This window comes from Sclerotinia sclerotiorum, genomic scaffold (genome assembly GCF_000146945.2).
Source record: "Sclerotinia sclerotiorum 1980 UF-70 scaffold_7 genomic scaffold, whole genome shotgun sequence".
Taxonomy (NCBI): domain Eukaryota; kingdom Fungi; phylum Ascomycota; class Leotiomycetes; order Helotiales; family Sclerotiniaceae; genus Sclerotinia; species Sclerotinia sclerotiorum.
In genome coordinates this window covers 900435-915048 of record NW_001820829.1, presented here as the reverse complement: position 1 = coordinate 915048, position 14614 = coordinate 900435, and the positions used below count along the sequence as shown (strand labels likewise).

Below are 14614 nucleotides of genomic sequence, written 5' to 3'. Positions count from 1 at the left end.
GTTAATTCAGCTAACTGCACAACAGCCTCCTTACAGTACCGGTACCTGCCGCATCGTATAATTTTCGGGAGCATTCATCAGCTACGCCATTACTACAGTTATGTAACCACGTCTTACTATAGCATATCATACAATGCTCAGCTGTAAAGATAAACTACCGAACCTAGTGAGTCGTGCACGGATCTAATGTCAAAACTCGGTGAACTGAGGTAGGCTATCACAAATATGGAATAGAGTTTTGCGGGATAAATGTCTAATTTGGTGTAACACCAATATAAATGAAGTATAATTGAAGTGTTTCTTTGAACTAGATATTGGGCTTGTTGGTAAGGTAACACTCCAATTACTACTCGCGTACCTACCTCAGTTGTACGGAGTATGGGGAGCTAAGACAATATCTCACTTACAGCATAAATGCGGGGGAAAAACACGCTAATACTTGTGGACTCGGGAACATCTAAAATCAAATTCTTATACTTTCTAATTTTTTCTTGCTTGCTGTTTATAAGAATTAAACGATTCCTAGTTAGTGGTACATGTTTAGAATACAACTAATAATTAATGATAACATGTGGCTTGCCAGGCTAGTATGATCGGCTCCAGATTTCTGAGACAGATAACCGAGTCTAAATATGCACGTTGCAGATCAAGCATTGGTACAGCCGCTTTCTTGGACTTAACTTCATACATACCCCAGAAAAAGCGGTGACTCCCGCCCGTATCCAACCAAATGGTTGCCGGAAAGATCTACGCCACCCACCATCCTTTCGCACATTCCGATTCCCAGAAATATGATACTACTTTGTACGACGTCAATTTACGGATGAATTGTTATAAACTGCTTAACTCAGTGCTCAACATATAACATTTACTGAGCATGTCCCGCTCAGGTGACCAGCACTACGCCTCGCTAAATGCAGAGGACTTTCTTTTATTATGTGTTATGTCGATGAATACCTAACATAAACATTGCATGAAGTTAAATTTCAGCTGGTACTAAGGACGACGGCAGAAATGCAAGTGACATATTAAGCAACTATCTTGGAGATCTAGGATACTTTTGACATGGAACTTTTGGAAAATTTGTCTCTAAGCTGAGATTTCCATCCTCATCGCCGATTACTATGTCACTTTTGCAAGGTGGGAAAGATGTTGAGAGCTGGATTCCGCAGCATGCGTTCATATCAGTGTACGAAAGCTTGATGGTTGGTAGTAAGTCTTTCTATGTATACCAATTCAGGCTGTATTCTATTATCTTAAACCTTTTCAATCATTTCTATGAAAAGAGATGGGCTGTGGTGGCATGCTACTTTGAAAATTCATCCACGTTCCCAGGAAAGAAATTGTCTTACTCTCGTTACTCCATACTTGTGCTTTCTTATTCTTGCATCCCGTCATTTCTCTCCTTTCAAAAATTTTTTCCTGCTTATTCTTCCAGACTTTTGTTTGTCCGTTTCCATCAAGTACTTTCCTTTAACCTGAAGTCTGCGAGAGATAGTTCATATATCGTTCGCTTCCCACACGATACCACATCCATCCATGGGCTTCAGCAGTCATACGCCCAGTGCTCACCACGGTGTCTCACACATTCTTGAATGCAAATCTCTACCTTAAACCCATAGCAAATTCTCAAGTATCCTCACAAACTAGTTTATTTGACAAGTTATGAATAATGAAATTCACTTCCAAACCTAACATACGATTGCTAGATGATTTTGATTCATGTATCATGATACTAGAATAGGCGTAGAGCTAAATTCCGCTTTTAACCATGCTTCAACCCCTCTTTGCAAGAAAATTTCTGTGAAGCTTGGTAGAATGTTATATCTGTTCTAGCATGACTAAAGCGAGAAGCCAAAATTTAACATGTTAACGTGCGACTAGTATTGAGTTGTTATTTCCATCTGAAATTACAAATGCTATCAAAGTAAAGCCAGATGAGTAGGATAAAATAAGTCAAAAATCGAGACCCTTTACAAATCAAATCTCTTCCCTCCAGATTGAATTCTCAATCCTTGATATCCAACTCTCTTAGCCTCAGGCTGTTCACTGACCAACTCGTCCCAAGCAACTCTCTTAGCCTCCCGAGGCCCTTCATATCTGACTCTCTTAGCATCAGGTCTAACTTTCTTCGCCTCAGGCACATCTCTCAATCCTTCATATCCTACTCTCTTTGCTTCTCTGGGTCCATCATATGCCACTCTCTTAGCCTCAGGTCTGACAGCCAACCCTTCATAACTAACCCCCTTATTTTCAGCCGACCATTTACAGAAATTAATATTCAATAAAGTCCCATAAGCCACCCATTGACCACCATCCCATCCATCGTAACAGTTCTCCACAACCTGGGAAAAGGCCGCAATGCAAGCTGTTTTGGAGTTGAAATTTGCTACTTTGCCAATATTTGCCGTATGCCCGCTTCGGTCGTTGAAGTCGGTCCAATCTCCAACTAGTTTGTTCCAGTTTTCATGGCAGTAGTCTTCGGCGTATCTGGCTAGCTCGTCTTTGTGAGCGCAGTTTACCTTGTGGGCCCCTTCGACGTGGTTATAGCACTGGCCGGCGAGAGCGGTAGAGGCAAATGCGAGGACACAGGAGATTCTTGAAAAATGCATAGTGTGATTTGATGCTGCTGAATCTAATCGTAAGAGTCAATAATTTGTCTTTTATCAGCTTGCATGTGATGAGGAAATTACCGCTTGGTTCGAGTGTTAAAACGATTGTCTTCGTCTGTCGATGAACGTAGTTGATGAAGTAAGTTTGCGTGGTATTTCAAGGCCCGTGAAAGATGAAATCATTTATAGTCCGGCCAAAAACTACGTATGTCTTAACTAGATCTGTTAGGTCTTCCAGCTGGATATGCCGGTCCACGATCTCATCATCTTCCATTACACATTTTAGTTGAAACAATTCACGCTCATCCCACGAATTTAATTTGGTGATTTGGTCATACAAGGGAACAGATCAACGAATCCCCTTGCATTAGAGGTGGCACTACCACAGCTCCAAATATTGATTCCCCGCATAGTTACGAGATCGCGGAGAAACCAAAATGCAAGATAATCCAAAGGCAGTCAATTGCCTGAATTGCTAGCTCGTGCATCTGCAGTGAGACAGTTTCTATATCCCCAGCCAGCCACTAAATTCTCTATAATCGGTGTGATTAATGGATGCAGTTTTCAACAGTCCTTTAATAATGAGAACGACGAAGATTGTGATACGATTGTGATGTGGCATTGGGAGCTACCCAAAGCATCAATCAAAGTACCGACGGCTGGCTGACTGGTTGCACGGTGTGATCGCCAGAGGCGTTATTGAGGCGCCGAGACGAAACATCTTCGCTAAGCTTCGGGTAAGACAGGGCAGTTGTACTCACTCTTAATAAAATATTACTCTCTATGCATCTCAATGAACGAGCTTCTTTTTTCAATGCACCTCCAAGGGCCGGAGGTTGGGAAATGCGGTGTTGTTGGTGGGATGAGCTGAAGATGATGCACACAGCTTTCTTACTGATGCTGTGATGTATCTATTCCTTGTTTTGAGTAGCATTGAAGTCTCAATGCAGTAATTTTGATGTTGCTCTTCTTGATGTGTGCTGAAGTCTAAATGAAGTAACTGTAACGCTGCTCTTCTGAACGGCTGAATCCCGAGTGAAGCAATCGAGATATTGCTATTTTCAATGCGTGCTTTTTACCCGCTCAATTACTGAACATCATAGTCATATCCAGCCAGACATCACCCAAAATTCCATTTAGGATAAAATATCAATTTATCATACTTTCAATCCTCATACTCGTTATTGAAACATATGCTTTTTGTAGCTCTATTTCATCAATATCAATAAAAAATGCCGAACGCTGAAAGCACCCTGTACTCGCAGGGGGTCAACTTTGGAAGCTTTGTCCAAGAGGGTGTTGATGCTCGAACCGGACAGTACACCTCTTCAATTGCCTTGTATGAGGCCCCAGCAAAAGCGCGTAACTGTGCACCCTTCAAGCTATCCCTCAGATTCAGTCCCCTAAATACAGCCAATATTGGCTTTGGCAAGGGTTGGTCATTGAACCTTTCTCAATACCAACATAGTGCACCACGCAGACTTGTCCTCTCAACTGGAGAGCATTACCAAGTCTCCAATACTGGAGGTCTACGCGTCGATGACCAGAAGCTGATTAGCTTCAAATTTCAGCAAAAGGGTTCTGACTTTGAGATCATCCACAAAGATGGCAAAATTGAAGTCCTTTCTAACGCTCACAATGTCTATAACACCAGTGTTCCTGTCAAGCTTTACGCCGCCAATGGCCGAGCATTGACTCTTGTCTGGATGGCTGTGGGTGGTCAACCAAGGCTTACCAAAGTGCAAGACGGCGATGAGGTTTTGCTACAGATCAAATACAGAGACCCTCACGTGGAGATCGTTCATTCTCCAGATTCTGCAAACCCCTCTACCTTCACTGTAGTAATTAGAGAGAGTCAGCTTCAAGAGCTTTGGCTACCATTGACAGATGGTTCAAAATGGAGGTTTGCTTACAATACTTACGGGCCGCTCATTTGTCTTTCCAACATCCGTAGTCCTCTAGGTTTGGTGGAAGAGGTCACTTATGATTCATCTAGCCTTTTATTACCACCTGGAGGCCCATATAGGTCTCTTCCGGTAGTCAGACAACATATCATCAAGCCTGGAAATCAGCAACCGGCCATCAAGACACTCTACGACTACTCGACTAATAATTTCCTTGGATACGGAGCAGTTTCGCAGTGGAAATACAGCGAAGATAATCTATACCACGTGAGGGATAGCTATCAATACTACACCACCGTTTCTGTCGATGGTGGCCAAAAAACGAAATATACCTATAACAGGTTTCACCTAATCGTCGAGACCAAGCAGGATCAGAATGGAAAGCAGATCACACAAACTATTGACTACTATGCCCTGCCAAATAAAGCATTGGAGAATCAACCAGCTCAGTTTCAACTGCCAAAGTGTGTGAAAACAACATACTGTGATTTAGCTACTCCATCGCTGTCTAGAGTAGAATCAACCTCTCACGAATACGATGCATGGGGTAACCCTACTTCGGACGTTCAGACAGATGGTGTAACGACAAAACGTACTTACTATCCGCCGAGCGGAGAGACTGGTAAATGTCCGGCTGATCCACATGGATTTCAACGCTACCTAAAAGAGCAAACTATCATACCTCCTGAAAAGCAAGGCCGTGCTCCGGTGTGGACTACGCGCCACACTTATAGCGAGATGCCAACAGCTAAAGATGCATCAACACCCTCATTTGTTCTCTTACAACAATCCCAATCTTTTGCGGACAACGACCCATGCAACTGCAGAATTGACAGAACGTATGTTAATCAGCCAGATGGAAAGGATCATGGCCGTTATAAGCAACAGACGTCAACGCTGTACGACAAGTATCCTATGGTGCAAACATGGAATTATCAGTACGAAGCTGGTCAATTGAGCGAAACGACGCAGCTCAAAAGTTTTGATGATCTCCAGATTAATAACAAAACAAGTTTTTCCTTGGCCGAGGGACGGATTATTAGCCATGTAGATGAAGCGGGTGTTGAGACGCAATTTAAATACGATCAAGTTGGCCGACAGATCAGTACCACGGTTTCTCCTGGCACCGTATATGAAGCAACACAAACTCATGAATATGTCCTTTCAGGCGAAACAGCAGGATATACTGTTACGGTAACTGACGCCAAAGGACTGAAGACACGATCAACCACCGACGGCTTGCAGCGGGTCTGCCAGATTGAAAGACAAGATGATGATGGGGAGTCGAAATTGGGCGCCTACGCAGGCACCTTTCGAATTCTACAGGAAAAGAGTTACAATGCCCTTGGTCAATGCACTAGAATGACAGATATTGACTGGTTGAGGACTTCAGAGCAACTGAAGAAACTGTCCGCCATTCATGACTATGAATACAATGACTGGGGTCAAGTTTGTAAGGTGACTGATAGTAATGGAGTTGTCACTTTGGCAACTACAGATCCAATTGCGCAGACGTATACCGAGGGTATTAAGAATGAAGGCCAGAAGAAAGCAACTTTTGAGTCTCAAGATCATCTAATTCAAACGGCGCTTCTGAATGCGTATGGTAGCACGTATAGCAGCGTTAACTACACCAATGATGGTTTGGGTCGAAAAATCCAAGAAAAAGACAGTCTTGACAACCAAACCCAGTACATTTACGATTGCTTCAATCGTGTGAAGCAGACAACTTGGCCGAATAGTCGTATTGCGCGAACTCAATATGCAGGCCACAGTACTGACCCGCTACCCGAGTCTATTCAGGTATCGAAAATCACGCTGGGCCAGCAGCCTTTCGACGGACTTAGTCGTGCAAAGAGCCGGCAAATAGCCAACCGACAAACTTTCCTATCATATGAAAATAGCTCGCCTAAGCCTAGCGATATCACAACACCTAGGAAGGACAAGGTTCATTTGGATTATGAGAAAGCTTTGAATTACGCTCTGAAGGATTTGGAAACAAGTGACGATCCATGCAGCTACCAGTATGATCCGCAAACGGCTGAAGTTTGGAAGAGCGAGAATACATACTGTACAGAGGAGTTAAAATATTTGCCCTCTGGATTGTTGAAATCTGAAAGAATTACAATCGGAAAAGAAACGGGGACACAATTTTCGACAAAATATTCCTACTCTATGAATGGCAGACTCCAGCTTTATACTGATGTCCACGGCCAAGACCAAGTGCTAGATTATGATGATTACGGACGACTCAAACAGGTATCGCAAGGACCATTGACAATTACACTCAGCTATGACAACGGAAATCGCCTCGCACAGAGTATCGTGCATGATACAGAGAAAGATAAAAAGCTAACAACGGTTTTGAATTACGATGAATTTGGACGCGAGATCGAGCGCACTGTCTCCCAAGACTCCAAAATAATGTATGTCTTGAACCAGAAGAAATATGACACAGAAAACAGAGTTGAAAGCCGTCAATTGAGAGACGGTCGTGGAAATGTGATTCGACAGGAAACTTTCCAGTATGACATTATGGGTCGCTTGTTTGATTATGTAGCCCAAGGAAATGTAGTTCCAATTGATGAGTACGGACGCCAGGTGCTCCATCAGCAATATGCCTTCACAGAACTTGGTGGTCTGAAACAGATTACTACCTACTTCCAAGATGGTCGTCAGAACATTACTGATTATACGTATTCTGATCATGACCCTTGCCAGCTCATTCTGATCACGAATACGCACCCGGATGACAACCCACAGATTGAACTTGAGTATGACAGCAACGGATGTTTGACACGGGATGAACAGGGTCATATTCTCGAATATGATACTTCTGGTACACTGAAAACAGTACGCAATAAGGATCAGACAGTGTTGTGTCAGTATTACTACGACTCTCATGGCAGGTTACTCACCCAGAAAGTACCGGGCAAGTCAGATCATCACCTTCATTACCGAGGAGACACACTAGTTGCTGCAACTAGTGGAGACACCAAGATTAGCTATGTGTCCAGCGGAGATCAACACTGGGGTCAAATTCTCCAGGAGAGTGAACAAACGACCACCCAGATGTGGGCTTCCGATATTCACCAATCTACTCTCGCCTGGTTAGACACAGATAAACCATCTGAAATCCATAGTCAAGTCTACATGCCTTACGGGTTTTCCCGTCTTCAGTCTGCTGTCGGATGGAACGGACAATGGCAAGACCCTGTCACAGGCTGGTATCATCTCGGAAATGGCTATCGCGTCTATAACCCCGTTCTGATGTGCTTCCATAGCCCAGATTCCTGGAGCCCCTTTACCTCTGGAGATATAAACACCTACGCCTACTGCTGCGGTGATCCAATCAACCGAATTGACCCCTCAGGCCATTTCAGTATATTTGGTATCCAGATAACGTGGCGCAATTTAGCCCAAGCTATCGTTGGATTTGCGCTGAGTGTTCTGGCAGGTATTCTCACTGACGGTGCATCATTAGCAATTGAAGTTGGTGTCGATCTTGCCGTTGCTGTTGCATCTGATGTGGGAACCGGCGCTGTGTATGATGTTGCCGCAGGAAGAGTGCCTAACATGCAGAGTGTTGGGAGCGATGTCCTATTTGGAGGTGTAGGTAATATGGTGGGAAGAGGTTTGTCCTGGGGAGCCAAAAAAGCTTTCAAATCAGTGACTGAAACGCTCGAACAACTGCTTGTCGGCGCGGAGAAGCTACGCGTAGCAGGTGGTAAACCAGTCATGCCTAGTCAAATGGGCACCATTCGCTCTTTTAAGCGATTCAAATTACAGGCTGAACAATTTAGCGAATTCGATTCGTGGAACAAGATGAGTGCTGCAGATAAGAAGCTATTCAACAAAGGCCTGACGGATATGAAAGCTAAAATCGATCAAATAGAAAGTAGAGAACCCTGGACATGGGTTCAAGCAAAAGATTTGCCAAATGTTGGAGGTAAAAATGGTGCAGCATCACAGAAACTTGTCGACTTCCGTAGATTGGTACGGGAGGAGAGACTTAGTCCTGTGGAAGCAGCAAAGAGGGCAGGTGATACGAAGCTAACGCTGCTCAAAGGGTCAAACCCGCCACAGTGGGAGATTAGAACTTCCGGAAGCGATAGAGTCACTTTTCGCATAGACCATGAAAGTAGAAAGATCACGATCCAGCAGGTTGGCGGGCACACTTGAGGCGTTTAGTTGGTTCCTTGCTAAAGTATACTTGAACTCGTCATCAACAGCCGGTTGTTAGATGGGCAAGCATCAAAATGGTGGAACAGGATCTTCTCCCGAGCGTTTCTTAAAAGATATTAACAAAACCCTACTTTCACACGGCCGATGTATGTAGCTAGGGAATATATTTTTGCTTTACTACTCAGTTCTGTTGTTTTATAAGTAGCTTACGTAAGCTCTCGGTAAAACATTGGCCTAAGTGCAGTTTAATTCATCCAATCAGAATGAATACCTTGATTCTTGTAGGCTCAAACTCTCAAAAAAAATAATCTCTCCATCCGCGAATAGATGTTCATCTATGATAGTGTTCCAGCCAGATTACTTGAGTGATGATGTCAATTCCGCACAAGTTCTGATCTGTGCTCTTAATTCACCAAGAATTGACTTGATTGAGCAGAGAACAGTGAAATTTATTGATTCTACCAAGAGGACTAGACTATTTAAAAGAGTGTAATACATTTGAAATGAATGGATGAATGAATACTAAAACTATTATTGATATCGATATCAATGAGTCGAAGTTGATAAGTATACTCAAGTGATACAAAAACCGATGTTCCCACCAAACCTCCATTTCCATCACAAGCGTCCTTTTCCTCTATCATCCCATCCTCATATTCACCAATGACTTCATCGTCTTATACCAATCCACCAGTCTATCAAAATCCCACTCACTCACCTCATCTCAATCGCCCTCTTCTTCGCACAGCTTAAATACCAACCCCAGGCACTCCAGCCATAACATTTCTCCTCCTCTCCACTTCCCTCCCACTAACATCTCCTCTCTGCCCCTCCCACCACTCCTCAGTCCCCCCACAACAAACAAAACAAATCCACTCACCACCCCTATCCAACCAATCTTCCACCTTCCTCTTCGCACTTATGAGTTTACATTTCCAGCAAACACCCTCATCAAATTCTTTCTTCTCTTCTATTCTCACCCTACTACCACCACGGGTATAATCTCCATCATGATACGCAACCCCATTCCCATTTCCATTCCCATCCATTCTAAAAGAAGGACTCAACACATCCATCATTCTCGCCCCCGTCATAATCGGCACATGAACCGCCTGCTGTCCCACATCACTATCCTGCGATTCAGCAATATGCAACGCGCCCGACATGAAATATCCATTTGAAGTATTTGTACTGGTAGCAGCGGATGCAGGACGAGATGTCAATGGTGTGCCTGTATCTTTAGTACGAATACTTGAACGATTTTCACGTTCGAGATCGATGATTCCGAGGTCGATTTCATCCCTGCTTGTGTCTTCTGCATTTATGTCTCTGATGAGGGAGGGGGAGATGGATATTCTTCGTACTCTATCTCGATCGCTATTTCCATTATTGCTATTGATATCGAGTGAAGCTGAGTTATGAGAGTGAGAATGCGAAGAAGAATGAAGAGAGATGTCTGGATCGTCCATAGATCTTACAACACGGATATTGGGTGTGAGAGTAGCACGTGGAAGAGACGTGACGGATGCGAGGGGTAGATATAGACTGCTTGATGGGTCGTCGTATGCATTAATTGGCGAGTTGAATCTGCGGTTTAAATCATTGATAGCTTGTTGCTTTCCTTTCCGATGCGGACAACTTAACTTCGGAAATGGTACAGGATGATTACTCCATGGATCACCGACCAAAGGGTGGAGAGCCGTCGAACTAGTTGCTTCCATGGCATGTTGGAGATTAATCATTTCAGAATCGCGGGCTGTGGCGGAGGCGGTGAAGCGGACGAGTTTGGATCTGGCTTTTCCTTTGCTCTTACTTACTGGAGCTATTATTGGAGCGGCTGATGGGATCGAAGAGGTTCGCGGATACTCGGATGAAGCTGGGGCTGGAATGAGTCGAGGTGCTTCAATTGGTGGCTCAGAGTCAATTTTATGGACGGGAGCAGTGCTGAAGGGGTGAGTTTCGATCGCAGAGTAAACACTTTTTGGTACTCTGAAGCGAGGAGGAAGGCGTGTGAGACCAGGTGCAGATACTACTCTTCCTGTGAAAAAAGACCTCGAAGGTGTTGGTGAGAGAGTTAGGCCCGAGGATGGCATTCTAAGGAGACGTTGTAGACGAGTATGATGGGGTATTAGGTGCTGGCGCGGACCAGGCCTTTGTGCTTCAGTCCAAGAAGGACATCCTGGTGGCGTGTCGGGACGTACTGGGGGTGCAATAAGAGGCTCTTTGGGTTTGGCATAGACTTCGTGAATGGATAATCTGCGTCGAGCAACTTGATCGATCATGGCACATGCGTCATGATAAGAATCCTTTATGGACCAGATATCGTCGAGACTAAATGACTGCTGACGTCGAGGGCGATTCTTGGCTAGTATGAAGCTGTCACGATGACCAAGAAGTGGAGTATTTGAAAGATCATCTGCGGATTTGGCACGACCTATACTGCGAATTGTGGATATATCGTCTGCGGATTTGGTGCGAGTGATACTGCGCATGGTGCCATAACTTTTTTGTTCCGTTATTGTGTCTAGGACTGTGCCGTGGCCATAGAGAAACTCAGTGGTTGGTATAATTTCGGGTCGAATGGAAATTGATGTCTGTCTCAAATTTTCGTTGTTAGGTGGAGAATTCTGGCAAATTGGTTGTTTGGAGGATGATAATGTATCGGATTTATATACACTGTCCTCACTATTGCTATTTGAAAACAAAAATGCTTCGAAGATTGAATTGTTAGAACTCAGTGGAGATTCTTCTGAAGAGTCGATTGGCCTGATGAACGATCCCTTGCGGCGAATGTTCTTTGATTGCGCCTGTTGGGGTGAAATTGCCCTTGGTAGCAGAGGGTTTCTAGCGCTTTTGGCCGGCGAAGAATCCGTGTTTACAACTGTTATAATATCCATGATATAAGGAAGTATATCCAAAAGCATGAAGATAGAAGCAATGCAAGTAGCGAAAGAATAAGACGGTGACCAGAAAAGCCTCATATACGTGGATAGTAAAGTTATGACAAGGAAGAAATGAAGTAAGAGCCGACTTGGTGCTTATGTATAAAAATTAAACTTTACAAAATGCTATATCTAGTTGTGGAAGGAACTTCCAACCTCCACATGCCTATGCCATTCGTTCCCCGTTGAACTCCGTCGCTATGATGTGCCTCTACAAAAGAACTCTTTTAAGATACGTCAGCACCTTCGGCCGCCAGGGCCTTTCGATACTCCCTTGATGCCTTCTCTAAAGTTTTGATGGTAGGTTGCATCATTTCTCCGACTACTTTTGAGCCTCCACCAACTGATTCAGGATTCCACTTGATTTTCTTTCCGGTCTTCTCCCAAACATCTCTCAAATGCGCCTTCTGCCTCTCGATAATTTCAACTCTTTCACGCTCAGCATCAGCTGCGACGGCATTGATCCGATCCATGGCTCTGTCAAGTGTTTCGACCATTTTTGCAAGCTCACCTGCTCGATCAGGATCTCCCGAGAGAAAGATAAGCCAGAAATGATGAAGGAACTCAACGGTGGTAGCATGCGTCAGCGCCAATCTATCAAAAAGCTTCTGCGATAGACCTGCTAGCGCAGATGTGGTATTAGATCCATCCATCTCTGTCCGCCGTGCTACAATTCCTTCAAAGATTTGTATTTGGGCATCGATAAGGCTACTTTTACTTCCGACGTGGGGAGTCTTTTGTTCTTCCTCCTCCTCGCTATCGCTTTCTTCATTTACCCCAATAGCTGTTCGCAGGTCTAAGCCACCAGCGGAGTCAGTATTCATCAATGTGGGATCGAGATCAGATTGTAGCCCGAGCAAGACATCAGAGGGTATTTGCTTTGCATAAAGCGCGGCTTCTTCGGATATAGCAGACTTTTCACTAGATAGGAATTGGCTCTGTTCTTTGATATTGAGCATAATCCGATTCTCTTCTGCGTCGCCTTGGAGATCCCTCAATGCTAAAGAATTGAAAGTTTCTTCATCCATGCCAATAGGGTCTGCAGGGTCTATGTCAGATGGAGCAACATGGGCCATGATTTTCTCGCTCAAGCTATTCAAGGTTCGAACGATTGGTACTTTGCCTGTCGCTTCCGGACGCATGGTGAAGTCTTTTCGATTGCCTGCTTTTATACCCCCTTGATTCTGTTCATTGCCCCCAAGATCGATAATATGAGGAATATGAGTTGAGAGCAACCTTTGGTCGAGTCCATCATCGATATTGGTATTTAAGTACCTATCAAAAGTTGGGTCAAGACTGTTATGTTCACTGATGCGCTCTCCCTTGAGTTTTTTGAATAGGCGACTAAGGAAAAATCTTGACCAAAAGTCCATCTCATTGAGTTTAGGAACGTTTTCATCGTAGATCTTCTTAACCAGTGGATGTTGGCTGAAGATTAGTTGTACTTGCTCCGCACTGATATTCATCTTCAACTCTCCATCGACTTGGCGTGGTTTCACGGTAGAAAGGACATTGTAAGCACCCCTCTTTTGGCTCGATTCAACAGCATGAGCTCGCAACAGATTCGTTCGCGCAGACCAGAACTGAGAATTAAATTGGGAGTCTGATATCGTGTCTGGTTTGGTCCGCCTTGATTCCATATAAGTTCGCTGCAATGCTGGATCCTTCTTCATGAGAGATTGTTGCAGCTCAATGTCCGTTTTCAAATGAGCATCATCATAAAATCTAGCATTTCCAGAATTAGACTTCGACGTTACAGCGCTGGCCATTGCCATAGCTGCCGAAGCAGACTCCAAAGCGGGCCCCGAACCATTGGCTTTGGGCACATTTGCATCAGCGGCTTTCAATGCGCTGATCAAAATTGTCAGGGCATCTTTGACGGCATTCGCTTCCCCACGTGGATTTGCAGGGGAGTTAAAATGGAAAAGATGAGTCACTGATTCCGGGGCATTTGCTGACTTCTCAAATATTTTCAGCATTACCTTTGCAGCGGTCTCTGGCGTTTGCTGCAGATCTGAAATATGTCAATATACAATGTCAAAGAAATCTCGAAATTCTAGTGAACCCACTGGTAATTTCCGCTACAGCAATATTCACGACAGCTCCTCCATCGGGCCTCAGAGGTACCCAGTGAATGGACTTTCCGTCTTGGGATATACTTAAGGTTCCATCTTTTTTCTTATATACGGCAAGGCCTTGAGCAGGTGGCGCCATGTTTTCATGCAAGACCCGAGTATGCACGTAACCGCATATGAGTAATAGTATGCACTTTTATGACAGAGAAGGGATGCTTGTCTGTACAAAAAACCCAGTAGATGGCGGATTAAAGACACAAGATGAAAATGAAAGGAAGCCTGGATATATTTGAGTCGAATGCGTTAACCTGCAGCCTTTCCTCCCGTGTCAAGTCGTTCTTATACGTCTAATGACTTTTGTATTTATAATTCTATGCAATGGTATAGAGTGCAAACAGTTTGATGAGATGCAATGATCAGGTTGTGTAAATATATGTGATGATAGATTGTTGTAATTGTTTCCTTAATTGGATTCAGCCTTTGATCATCTTTATTACTATAATTACCTAGTAGTCCAGATATGAATCTTTGAAAAATGCTGACACATCAATTATGGAAATGGAATGAGCTAGACCTTGATAGTTTAGCGTCTTTATGTTTCTCTCTCAAATGGAGAGAACCGGAATTAATAAAATCCGCTTTATCCCTGATCCGCCCGGGAATGGCACACCTCGGCAATCTATTCCCGATAATTGCCTCACTTATGAGGATATAACAAAAATCCTGGCTTTCATTCCACCCAAATTCTGATCGGTGCGATCATTTGACTCGTCTGCCATTTCTATCCGAGCTGTTACGCATTTCTTGTATTTTCCCACCCCCCCCAAAAAATAAGACTTACTCCGCCTCTCATTTTCAACCTTGGTTGAATTCAACCTACCTCCTCTATCCTAATA

General features: G+C 43.9%; 4 protein-coding genes across 4 annotated transcripts; 1 reads left to right on the top strand and 3 right to left on the bottom strand.

Annotated features, from left to right (window-relative positions):
* Positions 1 to 1973: 1973 nt before the first annotated feature.
* Positions 1974 to 2612, bottom strand: SS1G_05938 (hypothetical protein; the record flags this gene model as incomplete). The annotated part of the gene is made up of 1 exon (XM_001592966.1): positions 1974 to 2612. The coding sequence occupies one exon, from the start codon at positions 2610 to 2612 to the stop codon at positions 1974 to 1976; it is 639 nt and encodes a 212-aa protein (XP_001593016.1).
* Positions 2613 to 3844: 1232 nt separating this feature from the next.
* SS1G_05937 (hypothetical protein) lies at positions 3845 to 8698 on the top strand (the record flags this gene model as incomplete). Its single annotated transcript, XM_001592965.1, has 1 exon — positions 3845 to 8698. The coding sequence occupies one exon, from the start codon at positions 3845 to 3847 to the stop codon at positions 8696 to 8698; it is 4854 nt and encodes a 1617-aa protein (XP_001593015.1).
* A 752-nt stretch (positions 8699 to 9450) lies between these two features.
* SS1G_05936 (predicted protein) lies at positions 9451 to 11598 on the bottom strand (the record flags this gene model as incomplete). Its single annotated transcript, XM_001592964.1, has 1 exon — positions 9451 to 11598. One exon carries the CDS (start codon positions 11596 to 11598, stop codon positions 9451 to 9453), a length of 2148 nt encoding a protein of 715 aa, XP_001593014.1.
* A 272-nt stretch (positions 11599 to 11870) lies between these two features.
* On the bottom strand, positions 11871 to 13857 carry SS1G_05935 (hypothetical protein; the record flags this gene model as incomplete). The annotated part of the gene is made up of 2 exons (XM_001592963.1): positions 11871 to 13657; positions 13713 to 13857. The coding sequence occupies 2 exons, from the start codon at positions 13855 to 13857 to the stop codon at positions 11871 to 11873; spliced, it is 1932 nt and encodes a 643-aa protein (XP_001593013.1).
* Positions 13858 to 14614: the final 757 nt, after the last annotated feature.